The following is a 13,175-nucleotide window of genomic DNA, read 5'->3' as shown; positions in this document are numbered from 1 at the left end:
GGTTTATTTTTTCACGCTTTTTCGTTAAAAAAAGCGCCGTAACGTATCATTTTTCAACGCAATTATAAAATTGCTTCATCAGCGTTGTGCACACAATAATTCGTTGAAAAGACCAATATTGTGGAACAGCTCTAAATGTTTTTTCATCAACATAAAGAAACGGTTGCATTATTCCCGACCGCTTTGGACCGCATGCCTTCTGATAATCACAAAATTGTCATCAAGACGCCATTGTGATAAGACGCCAGCAATAAAACACGACAATAATTGACGAAGTCGTGGGTGAAAATTTAGAAAACCGAGATATTGTTTTACATCGGCGTAGCATTCAACTGCAGCGTGGGTCCGAAATACATCGATCATATGATGCGCTACAATATTCTATCTTATTTTGGCAAGCTGAAGATTAATAAATCCAGTTACAGGTTCCTAAACTAATAAAAAAGTTAACTGTGGATTTTCCGCCATCTTGAAAAAAGGGTTAAATTCAGTTTTTTCATCATAACTCGGTTCCCCGTTGAGATACGAAAATTTTTATACAATACTTTTTTGTTACTCTCTGTACGATCTACAACTTAAGTTCTATACATTTTTCACGTACAGATCATCGTTATCGAGATATCGATAAAAAAAATCATAAATTTGGAGAGAAAAAATTTGTTTTTCGCTATTTCCTTTTTTCTCGTGAAAGATATCGAAAAATGTCCAGTATAAAACTTATATAGCGTGATTAGACCTACAAAATCGTTTTTTTGATTTTTCATTTTCGACCAGGATTACGATCTCTATGGCGCCACACGGTTATTTTGGTCGACAATTTGAACTTGAGCTTTTCTAGACCCCCCTCTCACGTAATACCCAAAATTTGGCTTTTTCTGTTCATTTGCATTTCCAAATGTATATAATGACTAGACTATAGTCTATAAATTATCATTCATACAGACTGATAGTTCGATAAAATGAGGACAATCACATTTTGAAATGTCGGCGTCTCTTCCAGTGAAATTTGAACCGATTCGGACCGTTGGTTTAAAAAAAAATTTTAAAAGTGGTTCTTTTTAGGAAGAACTTTTAATCGGCTTTAAAAATCGATTGCAAAACCAATTCGATTCGAAGCAGTTATAAAAAATAATCATTTGTTCATAATTTTTTTCCTGATTGTTGCGACAAATATTGATATTTATGTATGAGTAATGCTAAGCTAAGCTAAATAAAAAAACTGAAATCAATAGTGGAAGTGGACCTGGAATAATTCCACATAAGATTGGTGATAACTCAGGAAACCCAAATATGTAAATGGAAATCCCAAAACATACCCACAAATTCCAATATTTTAGTCAAAATATGCACAAAAATGTTGAAAATATGCAAGAAATCAAATACAGTTTTAGAATATTAAAACAACATGCTTTCAAAGCACATGAATGAAAATAATATTCACGTTTTTGTCTTTCATTTGCATTTATAAAGAAATTAATTTCTGAATCGGTCAAAAAGCATAAAAAAAGTACCGTAGCGGAGGACGTAGAAACATTTTTGTATGAAACACGTGAGTAAAGTAACTATTTTTCACTCGTGCGGTCAAACCGTCCTACTCGTGAAAAAAAAGTATTACTTTACTCACTTATTGCATAAATAACTATTTGCCAATGAGAGTAAAATGTTCAGTTGCTGCTAGAATGTCGATCTTCAATATGATCGCGTTTGTTAATCGGCTACGATAACCTATGATGATGAAGGATCATCACTTCTAGATATATCCTCATGTATTTATTGCTAAATTGTGTTGATTTTGAAAACTTGCATAATATATTAATCAATAGATCACCTACAACATTGATTTAAAATTAAAAACCAGTTTCAACCATAAAAAATATTTTTCCTTAGTTGTTGCAATTCAAAAATACGTAGCAACCATTATTCGTAGTTGCATTAAGATTATTTAACTATAAATTTTACTCAAATTGATTAAATCTTTTTTTATCACTTACAGCTTTCTTGTTCCTATGTATGTGAACCATTTCTAAAAATGATCATTTTCTTGTATTATATTCCGTCTCAAGAATTTTTATAATTGAATATTTTTTTTCATATTTTATGATTTGTAATTGTATTTGCAATTGTATCTTTTTATCGTATCGATGGCCTTTCAATCTGTTTTCAAAATACTGAAATGTGTGTCCTACATTTGTAAGTACTGTTGAATTTAGCCGGAATACGAGGTCTAGCTATTAAAAAACGAGACTGCGCGCCTAGAGGTCGCCCTAGATGAGGTAAAAAACGAGTAGTGCGTTGGCTATCTAGATATCTTGTCTATGCACGTCCCAAAACACGTTTCCATCACTATTATAGGATTTGTGCAGTAGCGCTTTGAAACGAACGTGTTATCCCTCCTGCCAAAAACCATGTGTGACGAAAAACAGGTGCAACTATCAATCTCAAATTTCCCGTTAAATTGAAAAAAACTCCGACTGAGTGCTATAAATTGTTGCAAGAGGCCTATGGAGTCAATTCTCTATCTCGTGCGCGTGTTTTTGAGTGGTGTGAGCGCTTTATTGAAGGCCGAGAGAGCACTGAAGATGACCAGAGCCCAGGTCGCCCTGTGACTGTTTCAACTCCGGAAACAGTGACCAAAATCAACCAAATTGTGCGTGCAGATTGTCGAATGAGCATCCGAATGATTGCCAAGGCTGTAAACGCCGATAAAGAAACGGTTAGAAAAATTTTACACGAGGAATTACACATGACAAAAGTCTGTGCGAAGTTGATGACAAAAAATCTGACTCCTGACCAAATACTCTTGTGCCAACGGATCTATTCAGATATCCTTGAAAGGTTAGAGATGTAAAAAAGGATCTGCTTTGAAAGGGACTCGACTTGAGTCGATGGAAGCGGTAAAGCAAAAAACGGCATAGTTCCTAAAGGCGCTCATAAAAAAACACTTCCAGCACTGCTTCGATCAATGGAAAAAACGTATGGAAAGGTGTGTTGTGAGGGGATCAGTCTCGTTATTTAATAGCCAGACCTCGCATGTATATATGTATCGCCAATGTATGGTGTTTTGCTAATAACCATCTGTTTTACATCATTTCTTTCCCTACTTATTATTAGGGGCTGTTTTATGCCTTTATGTGTTTTCCGAAACGTGATATATAATACTAATTCTTTAGTTTTTGAAGTTTTTATATTTCAGTTTAGTGAAATGTTCCGATAATACTTTATGCCCTTTATGATTTGTTCTAATTTATTATTTATTGAAACAATTCGATAGTTTTTATGAATATCCTTGTACATATGGTAAGGATAAAAGTTTTGCGGTAGATTATCATTTATTGATCTATCCTGTAAATGCCTGAATTTTTTAAAATTTTGAATTTCATATTTAACACTTCTAAATAATATTGTTTGTTGAGGTGTTCGAAAAAGACATGGATTGCGCAAACGCATGTACCCCTTTTTAGACGTATTATCAACCCTCGGTAAAAATTATAAATATTGTTCCAACAGCTCTGGAACTCAAGGTTTTTATAGGAAATTTCCTGTGCTTTTTAAATCTTTTTTCAGATTTGAAATATCCTCAATTTTCTCAAAAACTTTTTGCATTCGGTTCCGAATCGAATTAACCTCAACCAAAAGAAAAATAAAAAGATTTAACCTAAAAAGCACTTGTTGACTAGACTATTATTTTATTGAATATTCCTGTTTCACTATTGTATTCTTCTTTTGCAGATGCCCACGTGAGAAATAAATCGAAATATCAGTCGAACGGAACTAGTTTGAATAAAGAATCAACAAGATATTTAAACTATGGCAATGAAGATCAAATGGTATGATTTTTAGTAATAATAAAAGTTCATTATTTATTAAAAAAATTCCTTAATTGTATAAATTATGTGTTCGTATTTTATAATAACGCGGATGTAGAGTAAAATATACAGATTTGACACACTGTATAATGAAAAGACAAACTTGCTTTCATCTTGCGACAGACTGTATGATAAAAACAACCGGTGAGGGTCTTAGACGTTTAGCATAATACGTGTTCATATGACTCCTTTTAAAAGCAGAATAAAACATTTCGAGGGACTCAGCACTTTTAAAATAATATTTCCATAACTTTTCCTCGGTTTATTTACTTTTTTTAAGCAAAGAATGCTGTTTCATAAAAAACATATTTACACAATGATGGAAACTGTTTTTCTCCACATAAATTCCAACAAAATACAACATTCTAAATCATCTAGTATAGATTTTATCATTCTTTTTTGAATATTCATTTCGGTCTTCTTAATTAGAATATTCCTTTTCATCTTCTTGTCCATGATATGCTCTCGATTAATTCTTGAATTGCTTTTCAACCCTTCGTTTGTTGTCTTTATTCCATTCCATACACAATTTTTAGCGATAGATTAAATAATGTTGCAGTCTTCTTCCACTCTTTTCATCTTCGGTTTCTTCTTGGTCAATACACTTATTTTTGATTACCTCCAATACTACTGTCCCGAGAAAAATATTACAGATTAGTAGTATAGCTTCCTAGGGAGTTAAAGGAAATTTTTAGAATGATGTTCGACCATAGTTTGTCTCTTATCTCTTATTTTCTTTATTCTTCTTTGTTTAAGTACATTATCGTATACCACACAATGGTTTTATGTCAATAACAGGCGTTTTCTGGCAAGTACAATCGCCTCCTCCCAAACAACCGAGAATCCAAATCAAAAAGACCCCATACGACATTGTAAATTCATTTATTAAATCTGTTTTAGGCGTTTAAAAAATATTTTCAGGCGACTTTTCCTAATCATTCAGTTTTTCTTCAAAGCTTTTCTTGGCATATTTGTGGACCTACAAATAATCTCTGTTCAATTTTTGCCTCGCTGAGTTTGGGGAATTTCTGAAGGGGATAAATCTGGTGAATAAGGTGCATGAAGTAGCAATTCAATCTTTAATTCATTAATTTTTGGCCATTGCAATAACGGATGTGTTAGCTCGTGCATAGTCTTGATGAAACAACACTTTCTACTCAGTCAAATGCGGTCGTTTTTGCTTGATTTCCTCGCGAAAACGTTGCAATAAGTTGGAATAATATTCGCTGTTGATAGTTCTTCTTTTTATTATTTATTATCCCAAGCGCATCCTAGAAAACCGACGCCATTACCTTGCCTGCAGATGAAACGGTCTTTGCATTCATAGGAGCCGGTTCTCCCCTTTTACTCCATTGTTTCGATTGTTCTTTTGTTTACGGTGTGAACTGATGGACCCACATTTCATCCATGGTTATGAAACGACTTTATTTCTGTGAAGCATTATCAAACACTCGATGGAAACATCTTTACGATGCTGTTTTTGTTCCATTGTGAGCAAACGCGGCACCATTCTGTTGCACTGCTTTATATGCGATGCACCGCACTTTTTGAAATGCCTACTATGTCCACTAGCAAGCGTACTTTCATTAGACAATCATCCAGTACCGCTTCGTGGATTTTCTTCAATATATTTGGAGTCATTTGGTCCACCACTGCGGTGCTGGTCTTGGCAGATCGTACGGCCTCATTTAAGTTGTATAGATTATGCACTTTTTAATACAGTAGTAACTACCGCCATCTCTAGATCAAGCCAGGTACTTCCAGGACCATTTTCGTTATTGGTCCCAGTTCTTTGAACATATAATGAGAGATTTCAGCGGATTTTCTCGTTGCAGGGAATTGAAGGATTCGTCCACAGTAACTTGAAATCGAACTTCTTTTTGATGTTGTATATTCTGACAGTAGGAACTCTAAGGATATTTTTTCACTGGTATCCCAACTTGTACATTAAAGCAACACATACTAGATCCAGTCTCAGATACGCGGAAAGAGTTCTCATAACCGTAAGTTTTTTATCAAATTTGATTAATAATTTTATCTTATTTCCCGTTATCAAAACATTCTTCATTTGCGCGGCTCAAGTAATAAGAGCAAATAAAGTATATGTAGAACGAGGTTATTTTATTTCTAGGATGTATATAAGAAGTTCAAAACATTTTTCATTAAGGACGTAAAGATCGTAGAAGCCAATGAAGAAGGGTAAGTTACAAAGCACACAAACACGCGTGATTAAATTTTTGTAATCATGCTTAATAGTATATACGTTCAAAGTGCTCGCCGCGAACGTCTTGGCAGCAGGCTAATCTGGTACAGAACTGTCTTCTAGCGTTACTTAATATGATTCAACTTTTTAATTCATCTAACTTAACAGGTTTAGTTTTGGATACAATATTTTTTACATCCCACAAAAAGAAATCTAAAGGCGCAAAATCAGAAGATCGTGCTGGCCTATTTATCGATCCGCGCATCCCGATTCACCGATTATTTATTTGGTAATGAGACGGTGTTCCATCTTCCTGGATCTATATTATATCATATAAGTTTGCTAAAGTTGGCATCACATTAAGTTGGAGCAGTTCTAAATATTTATCTCGTTCAATGAAAGAGGGAGCCATGATATGATTTTCAACATTTCCTGCTGAAACATTAACTTATCAGTATATTACGTACGTTCTTATTTCCTCCAGTGAGGATTGTCTTGTCTTTCTATATTCTCTTAACTTACTAACAGTTACTGCAATGGAATGTAATATTCATAAAATGTATTGAAATTTTAGATCGACCGCGAATCAAAAACAAGAAAATATTTTGGAATGCAATTTATGCGATGGTAGACAAAAAAGTAAGTTTTTAGATATTTTTTGGTTCGGATCTTTTTACAATTTTTTTTTTCAGGATTAACCCGAGCTCGCATTATTAGACTTAAGAAATTATTATATGTTTGGGACGACGAAACAGAAAATTTTGTAAAATTAGCCGGGTTCGATACTGGCGTAACTAGGGCACAATTACATTCTTTAAAAGGTCAAAGTAAAGAGAAACAAGAAGTGAAGTAAGTTGAATTTCGAAATATTAACATTCCTCAATCAGATATTATACTACTAATTTCTTTATTCTTCTTAAACTTTTTAATATTGACTCGGACGAATTGCTTCACGTAGGCACCTCAAACACCAGACCAGACACCACCTCATTGACCGTTTGACCATCTGAAATGAATTCATTGGGAACTACATCACGGTAATCAAAGAAAACGATTAGCCTCACCTTGATATTCGACCAACTAGAACATATTTTTTTTTCGTTTCATTTTTAAAGCGCCATTTTATAAATTACTGTGCAGTTTTGACAAATTATATATTTAATTATACATAACCGCTAGTCTCGTCGTCTAAGCGACCTGTACTCACTGTTGCTTTTGCAAAGGTTCAAAGTCTTTTGAATAATTCAATTCATTTCCGATGCCAAAATGACGATTTCCTCAATTTTTTTAATGTTATCGTTGTTAGGTGGATAGGCGACTCGCTTGAGACAAAGTTTCAATGATTTCGAAAATGTAATTCTACTGGAAACTGCAAAATTTCCAGCTCGCTGCTCAACTTTTTTTCATAGTCTATATAACAAAACAAAGTCCTCGCAATATTTCTGACTTATAAGACATTTTAATCCAAAAATTTGTTTGGCTAATGTGAAAAATAAATAATATTTTGTTTACAAAGCAAATTTTGATATTTTAACCTATTTTTGAAGTCCTAAATTCTGTACCAAACGTGGTTCATATATTTCACGTTTGATCTCTCCTTTACGTATGATTCGTTGAATTTTGGATAATTTTCAGGAGATTATTATATGGTGACAACGAAATATCAGTTCCAGTTCAATCAATATTAACACTACTAGCACTAGAAGCACTAACACCATTCTACATGTTCCAATTGTTCAGTTTAATAGTATGGCTTTGTGAAAGTTATTATTACTATACTGGTGCTATATTTGTAATGTCAGCATTCGGTATTTCCACCTCTATTATTCAAACGAGAAAGGTAAGTAACAATATTTCATAAATGTTTACGATTATATTCAAGTACATATTCAACTTTTGCTTATTACACAACCACATTTCCACTACGAAAACGTTCAAACTAATTACCTACGGTACCATCAGTTACATCATCACTTATTTTCGTGTCAATTCATATCTACGACAAATTATTGTAGAGAACGCACGGTGACAGTTAGTTCTTTCAATATCAAATCATTTTATAAATTTATTATTTTTATAAATACTTTCAAAATATGTTTATCTTACTATTATAGCTCGTAAGCTTGCTACAACTGAATATTAAATTATAAAACGTATATAGACGAGTAAAATGTACCTACATGTAAGGACGTTTGGTTTAAACGGTGTACCAGACGCGTACTGAGCACTTTTATATTTTTATACGGGGAGTAAACATTATTTTTCATTTCTTAATTTGGTATGAGTGCCGTGCGTATTTATGAAATATTGATTTTTCTTCGTATAACTGTCTTCTGCAATTGATATTGAAAGAACTATAATTTAAAGTTTTAAACGACTTCTTCGCGCCTGAACTACAAAATTTAATGCTCATTATTTATTATATGTATAAGTCACATCTACTAATTCTACCTATTTCGACTCGATATGAGCCACGATCAGTAGATTTTGCTATAAAAACTAATTCTTTACAAATTAATATTTTATTTTAGAATCAAAGAAATCTCAAAGGAACAGTCAATTTGGTTGATAAAACCCTAGTTTGTAGAGGGAATGGCGTTTTCGCCGAAATACCCACAACGGAATTGGTACCAGGAGACTTGATAGCTATCCCACCAGGAGGATGTGATATGCAATGCGATGCAGTATTAATAACAGGAAATTGTGTTGTTAATGAGAGTATGCTAACAGGTAATCTTCTTTTTCCTTCAGTTATATTAACAAAAGTCGAAAATAGAGTAGAAAATTTGAAGGTTAATACAGACCGAATTGTCGCTGCTGTTGTACGTTCTGCGTTCATCAAGAGACTTTTGTCCAAATCCCATCTTAGTTGAACTCCATTGATTTTCAGACGCCTCACAATCTGCGTATGCAGCTTGCGTTTATGTAAAAAGTTTGAACCTTGATGGAGAGTTACAAATCAATCTTTTCAATTCTAAGACTTGTGTTCCTCATTTAAAATCACTTAGTATCCCTCGTTTGAAGATTTGTGCTGCTGTCCTTCTGGCAAAGCTTGTCGAAAAAGTGAAATCTTCTTTAACCATACATTTTTCCGAAACTTTTATTTGGAGCGATTCAACTGTGGTCATTGCTTGTATACGTTCATCTCCACATACCCTCCAAATATTTGTAGCTAACCGCGTTACTGAAATTCAGAATCTTTCGAACTCCCATATGATTACTTGGAGATATGTTCCAACAGACTCGAATCCTGCTGACATTTTTTCCCGAGGGGTGTCTCCAAGTAACTTCAGACATTTGGTTTCATGGCCATGAGTGGTTGCACTCTGAGTCAACATCCTGGCCTTCTGATATATCTCTTCAAAATCCAATTCCAATGGATTTATTACCTGAAATAAGAACTTTTGTTTCTAGTGGCTCCTAGATTGTCAAAAACCATTTAGCATATTGGTCAGCACCAGCTTTTAGAAAATTGAGGTATTTGTTTATTTACAACAGATAAAACAGATACAAGATGAAGTATTACAGCCAGAAGAAAGAATATATCGACTTTTTTGGTTTTTGGGAATATGATAGCCTCTATAAAATTGAAATAGGAAGCCAAAAATTTTGGACTAGAAATAAATCAAGAGAAGACAGTACAGAGTACAATTTCGAAAGAGTTTCTAACTTTGTGTATGTAGGAATAGTAATAGAAGACAATGAAGTAGAAGAATTAGAACTGAAAGCCAGAATAACTCAAGGAAGTATTAGATCACTGATGAAGCCAAAATACGTGTCAAGAAAAACAAAAATAATGAATATTAAAAAAGGCAGATGAAGCCATGATGGAAAGATGGGAGAGGAGGATACTAAGAGGAGGAGTACACACAGAAGATGGCTGGAGGAGAAGAACTAATAAATAATTGAAGGAACTTTATGAAAAAGCTACAATAAGGTAGTTTATTAAGAGACAGAAAGTGAGATGGTTGGGACATTTTGAGAGAACGGATGTCAAAATTAGTCCTGCAAAAAGACCAATAGGGAAAAAGAGAAAGGGGCGGCCAAAGAAGAGATGGTATGACTGTGTAATGGAAGACCTAAAAAATAATAATGTGAACAGGAAGGAATGGAGAAATATTGTGTGGAAAATGCAAAATAGAGGACTTTGATATATAGTATATAAAACTATGTAATATTGCCATTCTTTCCCTAGGCCTAGATAGCCTGTAGAACACATTAATGAAGATAGCCTTTTATCCAGAATAATATTAATGTATTCACAAGAAGTTTCATTAACATCAACTGTGGACACACCTTCCATAAAAAGGTACTGTTCCTGAACTGAGTTCGTACTCGTTGCAGAACACATCTTGATACCAAAGATACTGATCGCTGTCTGTTTGTGGCACATCGTTCCAAGCAACTTCAACTTTGTATACTAACTGGAAGACCATTTTTATAGTCTTCACTTCATCATATCCCTAACTTGTTAAATTTAAAACTTAGTAATTGAGATGGCCCCTCAAAATATTTGGGATAAGTTTTTGGAAACGTGCCAAATGTGGAGCTGAGTTTGTTGCTGACATAGAGCTGAGCGCGACCTATTTACGTAAATAGTTTTTAGATGTCATTCTTTGCTGCCATTGTCACACCAGCTCAAATGATATCGACTGGTCAGCGTCAAAGGAAGTTCAGATCGTGAAAAAAAATCTCGAATGCGGTTTACATTGTTCTCCAAGCAATTTAACACGATGTAACAAATCGATTTCGCAGATCTCGTCGCCTAACGCAGTGCTTCAACGTACCCTAATTTACAGAAAATGATGTGCGTTGCTTTTAGCTTGCCTTCCAACAGTGCTACTTGTGAAAGGACATTCTCAGCAATGCGGAGAATAAACAACTGGCTGCGTTCGACAATGAACTAAGAACGTCTGACGGACCTAATGCTCAGAAAGTGACATAGTAAAGGACATGGACTATGATAAACTAGCAGACTTGTATCTTTCGAAAGGTCGACGAATATAAGGAAAGCCTAATTGGTAAAGAGATATGAAGAATAAAAAGACTTTCGTTATACAGTAATCACGATCTAACTCACAAACAAAACAATCTTTTGTTGTACATTTTTTTCTTATTAAACTTGAAGTTTTCACAGTACTGTGTCATTAAAATAATGTTACTTCTAATTTAATTTGTTATGAACATTTTTATATTCCTTAGTTCTTTCCTACGGTAATTAATTAAACAAATCAAATTAACTTGAAGGTTAAATACAGGTTAGCAAACTATTTTCTTTAAAAACAAATAAATACTATTTAAAGATTCTCATAAAGCTTTTCTAGCAACGAATAAAAGCAATATTTTAGGGCGGTTTTCATAATAAAATTCTGACAGTTTTCTCACCTGAAATGAGCTATATTAATAAAATGTTAGGGGTTTTATTTTTGTTATAATAAATGAGACAGCTAGGGCCTACTTGGGATAGGCTTAAAACGGACCATTTAAATAGGATGTTGGAATTTGAGCATACAGTGACACATACTTTAGGATAGCTGGCACCCCAAAAATTTTGAACTAAATCCGCCCATGCTGACGCTCGTTGGTACACTTTGGTTGACCAATTAAACAACTTCGTATTCCTGCACCTTCTTACAACCACCACGTCATGGCAGTATAGAATTTTCACGTTTGGATAATCAATAATTCGATAGTGATATTTGTAAGATCTTCGAAATTGGAAACATTTTGTTGTATAATACAAGTAGATCTTTGATACTTGTACTCTCCGGCTTTTGTAAGCTGGTTTTTTCTTAGGAAACAAAATTTTTTTTTGGTATATACAGTGAAAGCTGAAACGTTGATTGTATATGATGAGATAAAAAGGAATCTGTTTCAGGTGAATCTGTACCTATAACGAAAACGCCTTTAGCGAATGATTCTATGGCGTTTCAGCTGAAAGACAACGTAAATCATATCCTCTTTAATGGAACAAAAATTATACAAACCAGAAGTAACCGTAAGTATAAGGTTTTATTAAATTTTTACAGAAAATATGATGCATCTTGTTTCAATATAAGATAAATAGCAAAAATTGCAGTCTACAATACCAATTATTTGCGTGTCAACAACCTCGGGTGTTTCTTTTGAATTTCCTCATATAATTTAGTCAATTGTCCCACATTGCATACAGGATTATCTGTGAATAAGGGCTTTAAAGACCTTATTACGTTTCGACCACTATTTTTTGCGTTTAACGTTTAATTTCATTAATGTCTTCCTTCATACATGTATTGAAAATAGAAAATATTTTTTGTGAAATGAGAAAACTTTTGAATAGCTTGTGAATGGAAAAAACAAATATTCAAGAGCGGATAATTGTTCACATTCATAAATTTATTAAGTGCGTTCATCAATGCTACTCAGATCTATTGCAAAGAAATACTTGAGGTCTTCATAGAGCTGAAGGATTCTTCTTCTTCTAAAGATTAGAAGGGACTAGACTGTTAAGGCTGTTCGGTCAGTTTTAGTGAAAAAACGTTGGTACAATTGTTTATTTATGATTTTAATTTTATCTATTTTTTAGATAATGAAAAAGTCTTCGCCGTAGTCATTAGAACCGGTTATTTAACAACGAAAGGAGAGCTTGTTAGAAGTATTTTATATCCACCACCTGCGGATTTCAAATTTGATACTGACAGCTATAAATTTATAGGAATTTTATTCGCAATTGCTACTTTGGGAGTCATATATACAGTGGTATCTAAGGTAAAGCATTTTTAGGAATATACGGTTTTATAAATAACAAAAAGAAACAAAATTGGGTCCTTATCTTTACCTATCTTCATCTGTATTCCGATTTTTTTTATCTCTCTATGTTTTATCATCATCATTTGATATTTGCTACTATCCCAACATAATTTACATATGCTGTAACTTGTTCTGTTGATCTTTCACTATCTGTTTCTTTTTTTCCGCATGTACGTTCGTTGTTTTTGAGTGCGCCACCTTCTGATGTTACCGACGACCATTTTCTCTTGCTCGCATTGTCTATTTCTCTTTGGTTTATTGACTAACAAAAGTAAATGTGTAATAAAGTTGGTGAGGAGATTCAAATAATAGCAGTA

At 33.6% G+C, this 13,175-nt stretch overlaps 1 protein-coding gene across 2 annotated transcripts in view; it reads left to right on the top strand.

Moving 5' to 3' along the window:
• LOC130898508 (polyamine-transporting ATPase 13A3-like) overlaps positions 1 to 13,175 on the top strand; it is a 43,982-nt gene that overhangs the window by 19,220 nt on the left and 11,587 nt on the right. For both annotated transcript variants that reach the window (XM_057807864.1, XM_057807865.1), the window contains exons 2-10: positions 3,730 to 3,827; positions 5,702 to 5,869; positions 5,998 to 6,065; positions 6,644 to 6,708; positions 6,762 to 6,918; positions 7,705 to 7,909; positions 8,601 to 8,799; positions 11,948 to 12,067; positions 12,635 to 12,816. In XM_057807864.1, the coding sequence (XP_057663847.1) occupies positions 3,730 to 3,827; positions 5,702 to 5,869; positions 5,998 to 6,065; positions 6,644 to 6,708; positions 6,762 to 6,918; positions 7,705 to 7,909; positions 8,601 to 8,799; positions 11,948 to 12,067; positions 12,635 to 12,816 (1,262 nt within the window). The remainder of the gene's footprint in view (positions 1 to 3,729; positions 3,828 to 5,701; positions 5,870 to 5,997; positions 6,066 to 6,643; positions 6,709 to 6,761; positions 6,919 to 7,704; positions 7,910 to 8,600; positions 8,800 to 11,947; positions 12,068 to 12,634; positions 12,817 to 13,175) is intronic.

The sequence above is a fragment of the Diorhabda carinulata genome, chromosome 10 (genome assembly GCF_026250575.1).
Source record: "Diorhabda carinulata isolate Delta chromosome 10, icDioCari1.1, whole genome shotgun sequence".
In the NCBI taxonomy this organism is placed as follows: domain Eukaryota; kingdom Metazoa; phylum Arthropoda; class Insecta; order Coleoptera; family Chrysomelidae; genus Diorhabda; species Diorhabda carinulata.
Note: the sequence above shows the minus strand (reverse complement) of the source record. Positions and strands in the feature narration are given on the sequence as shown.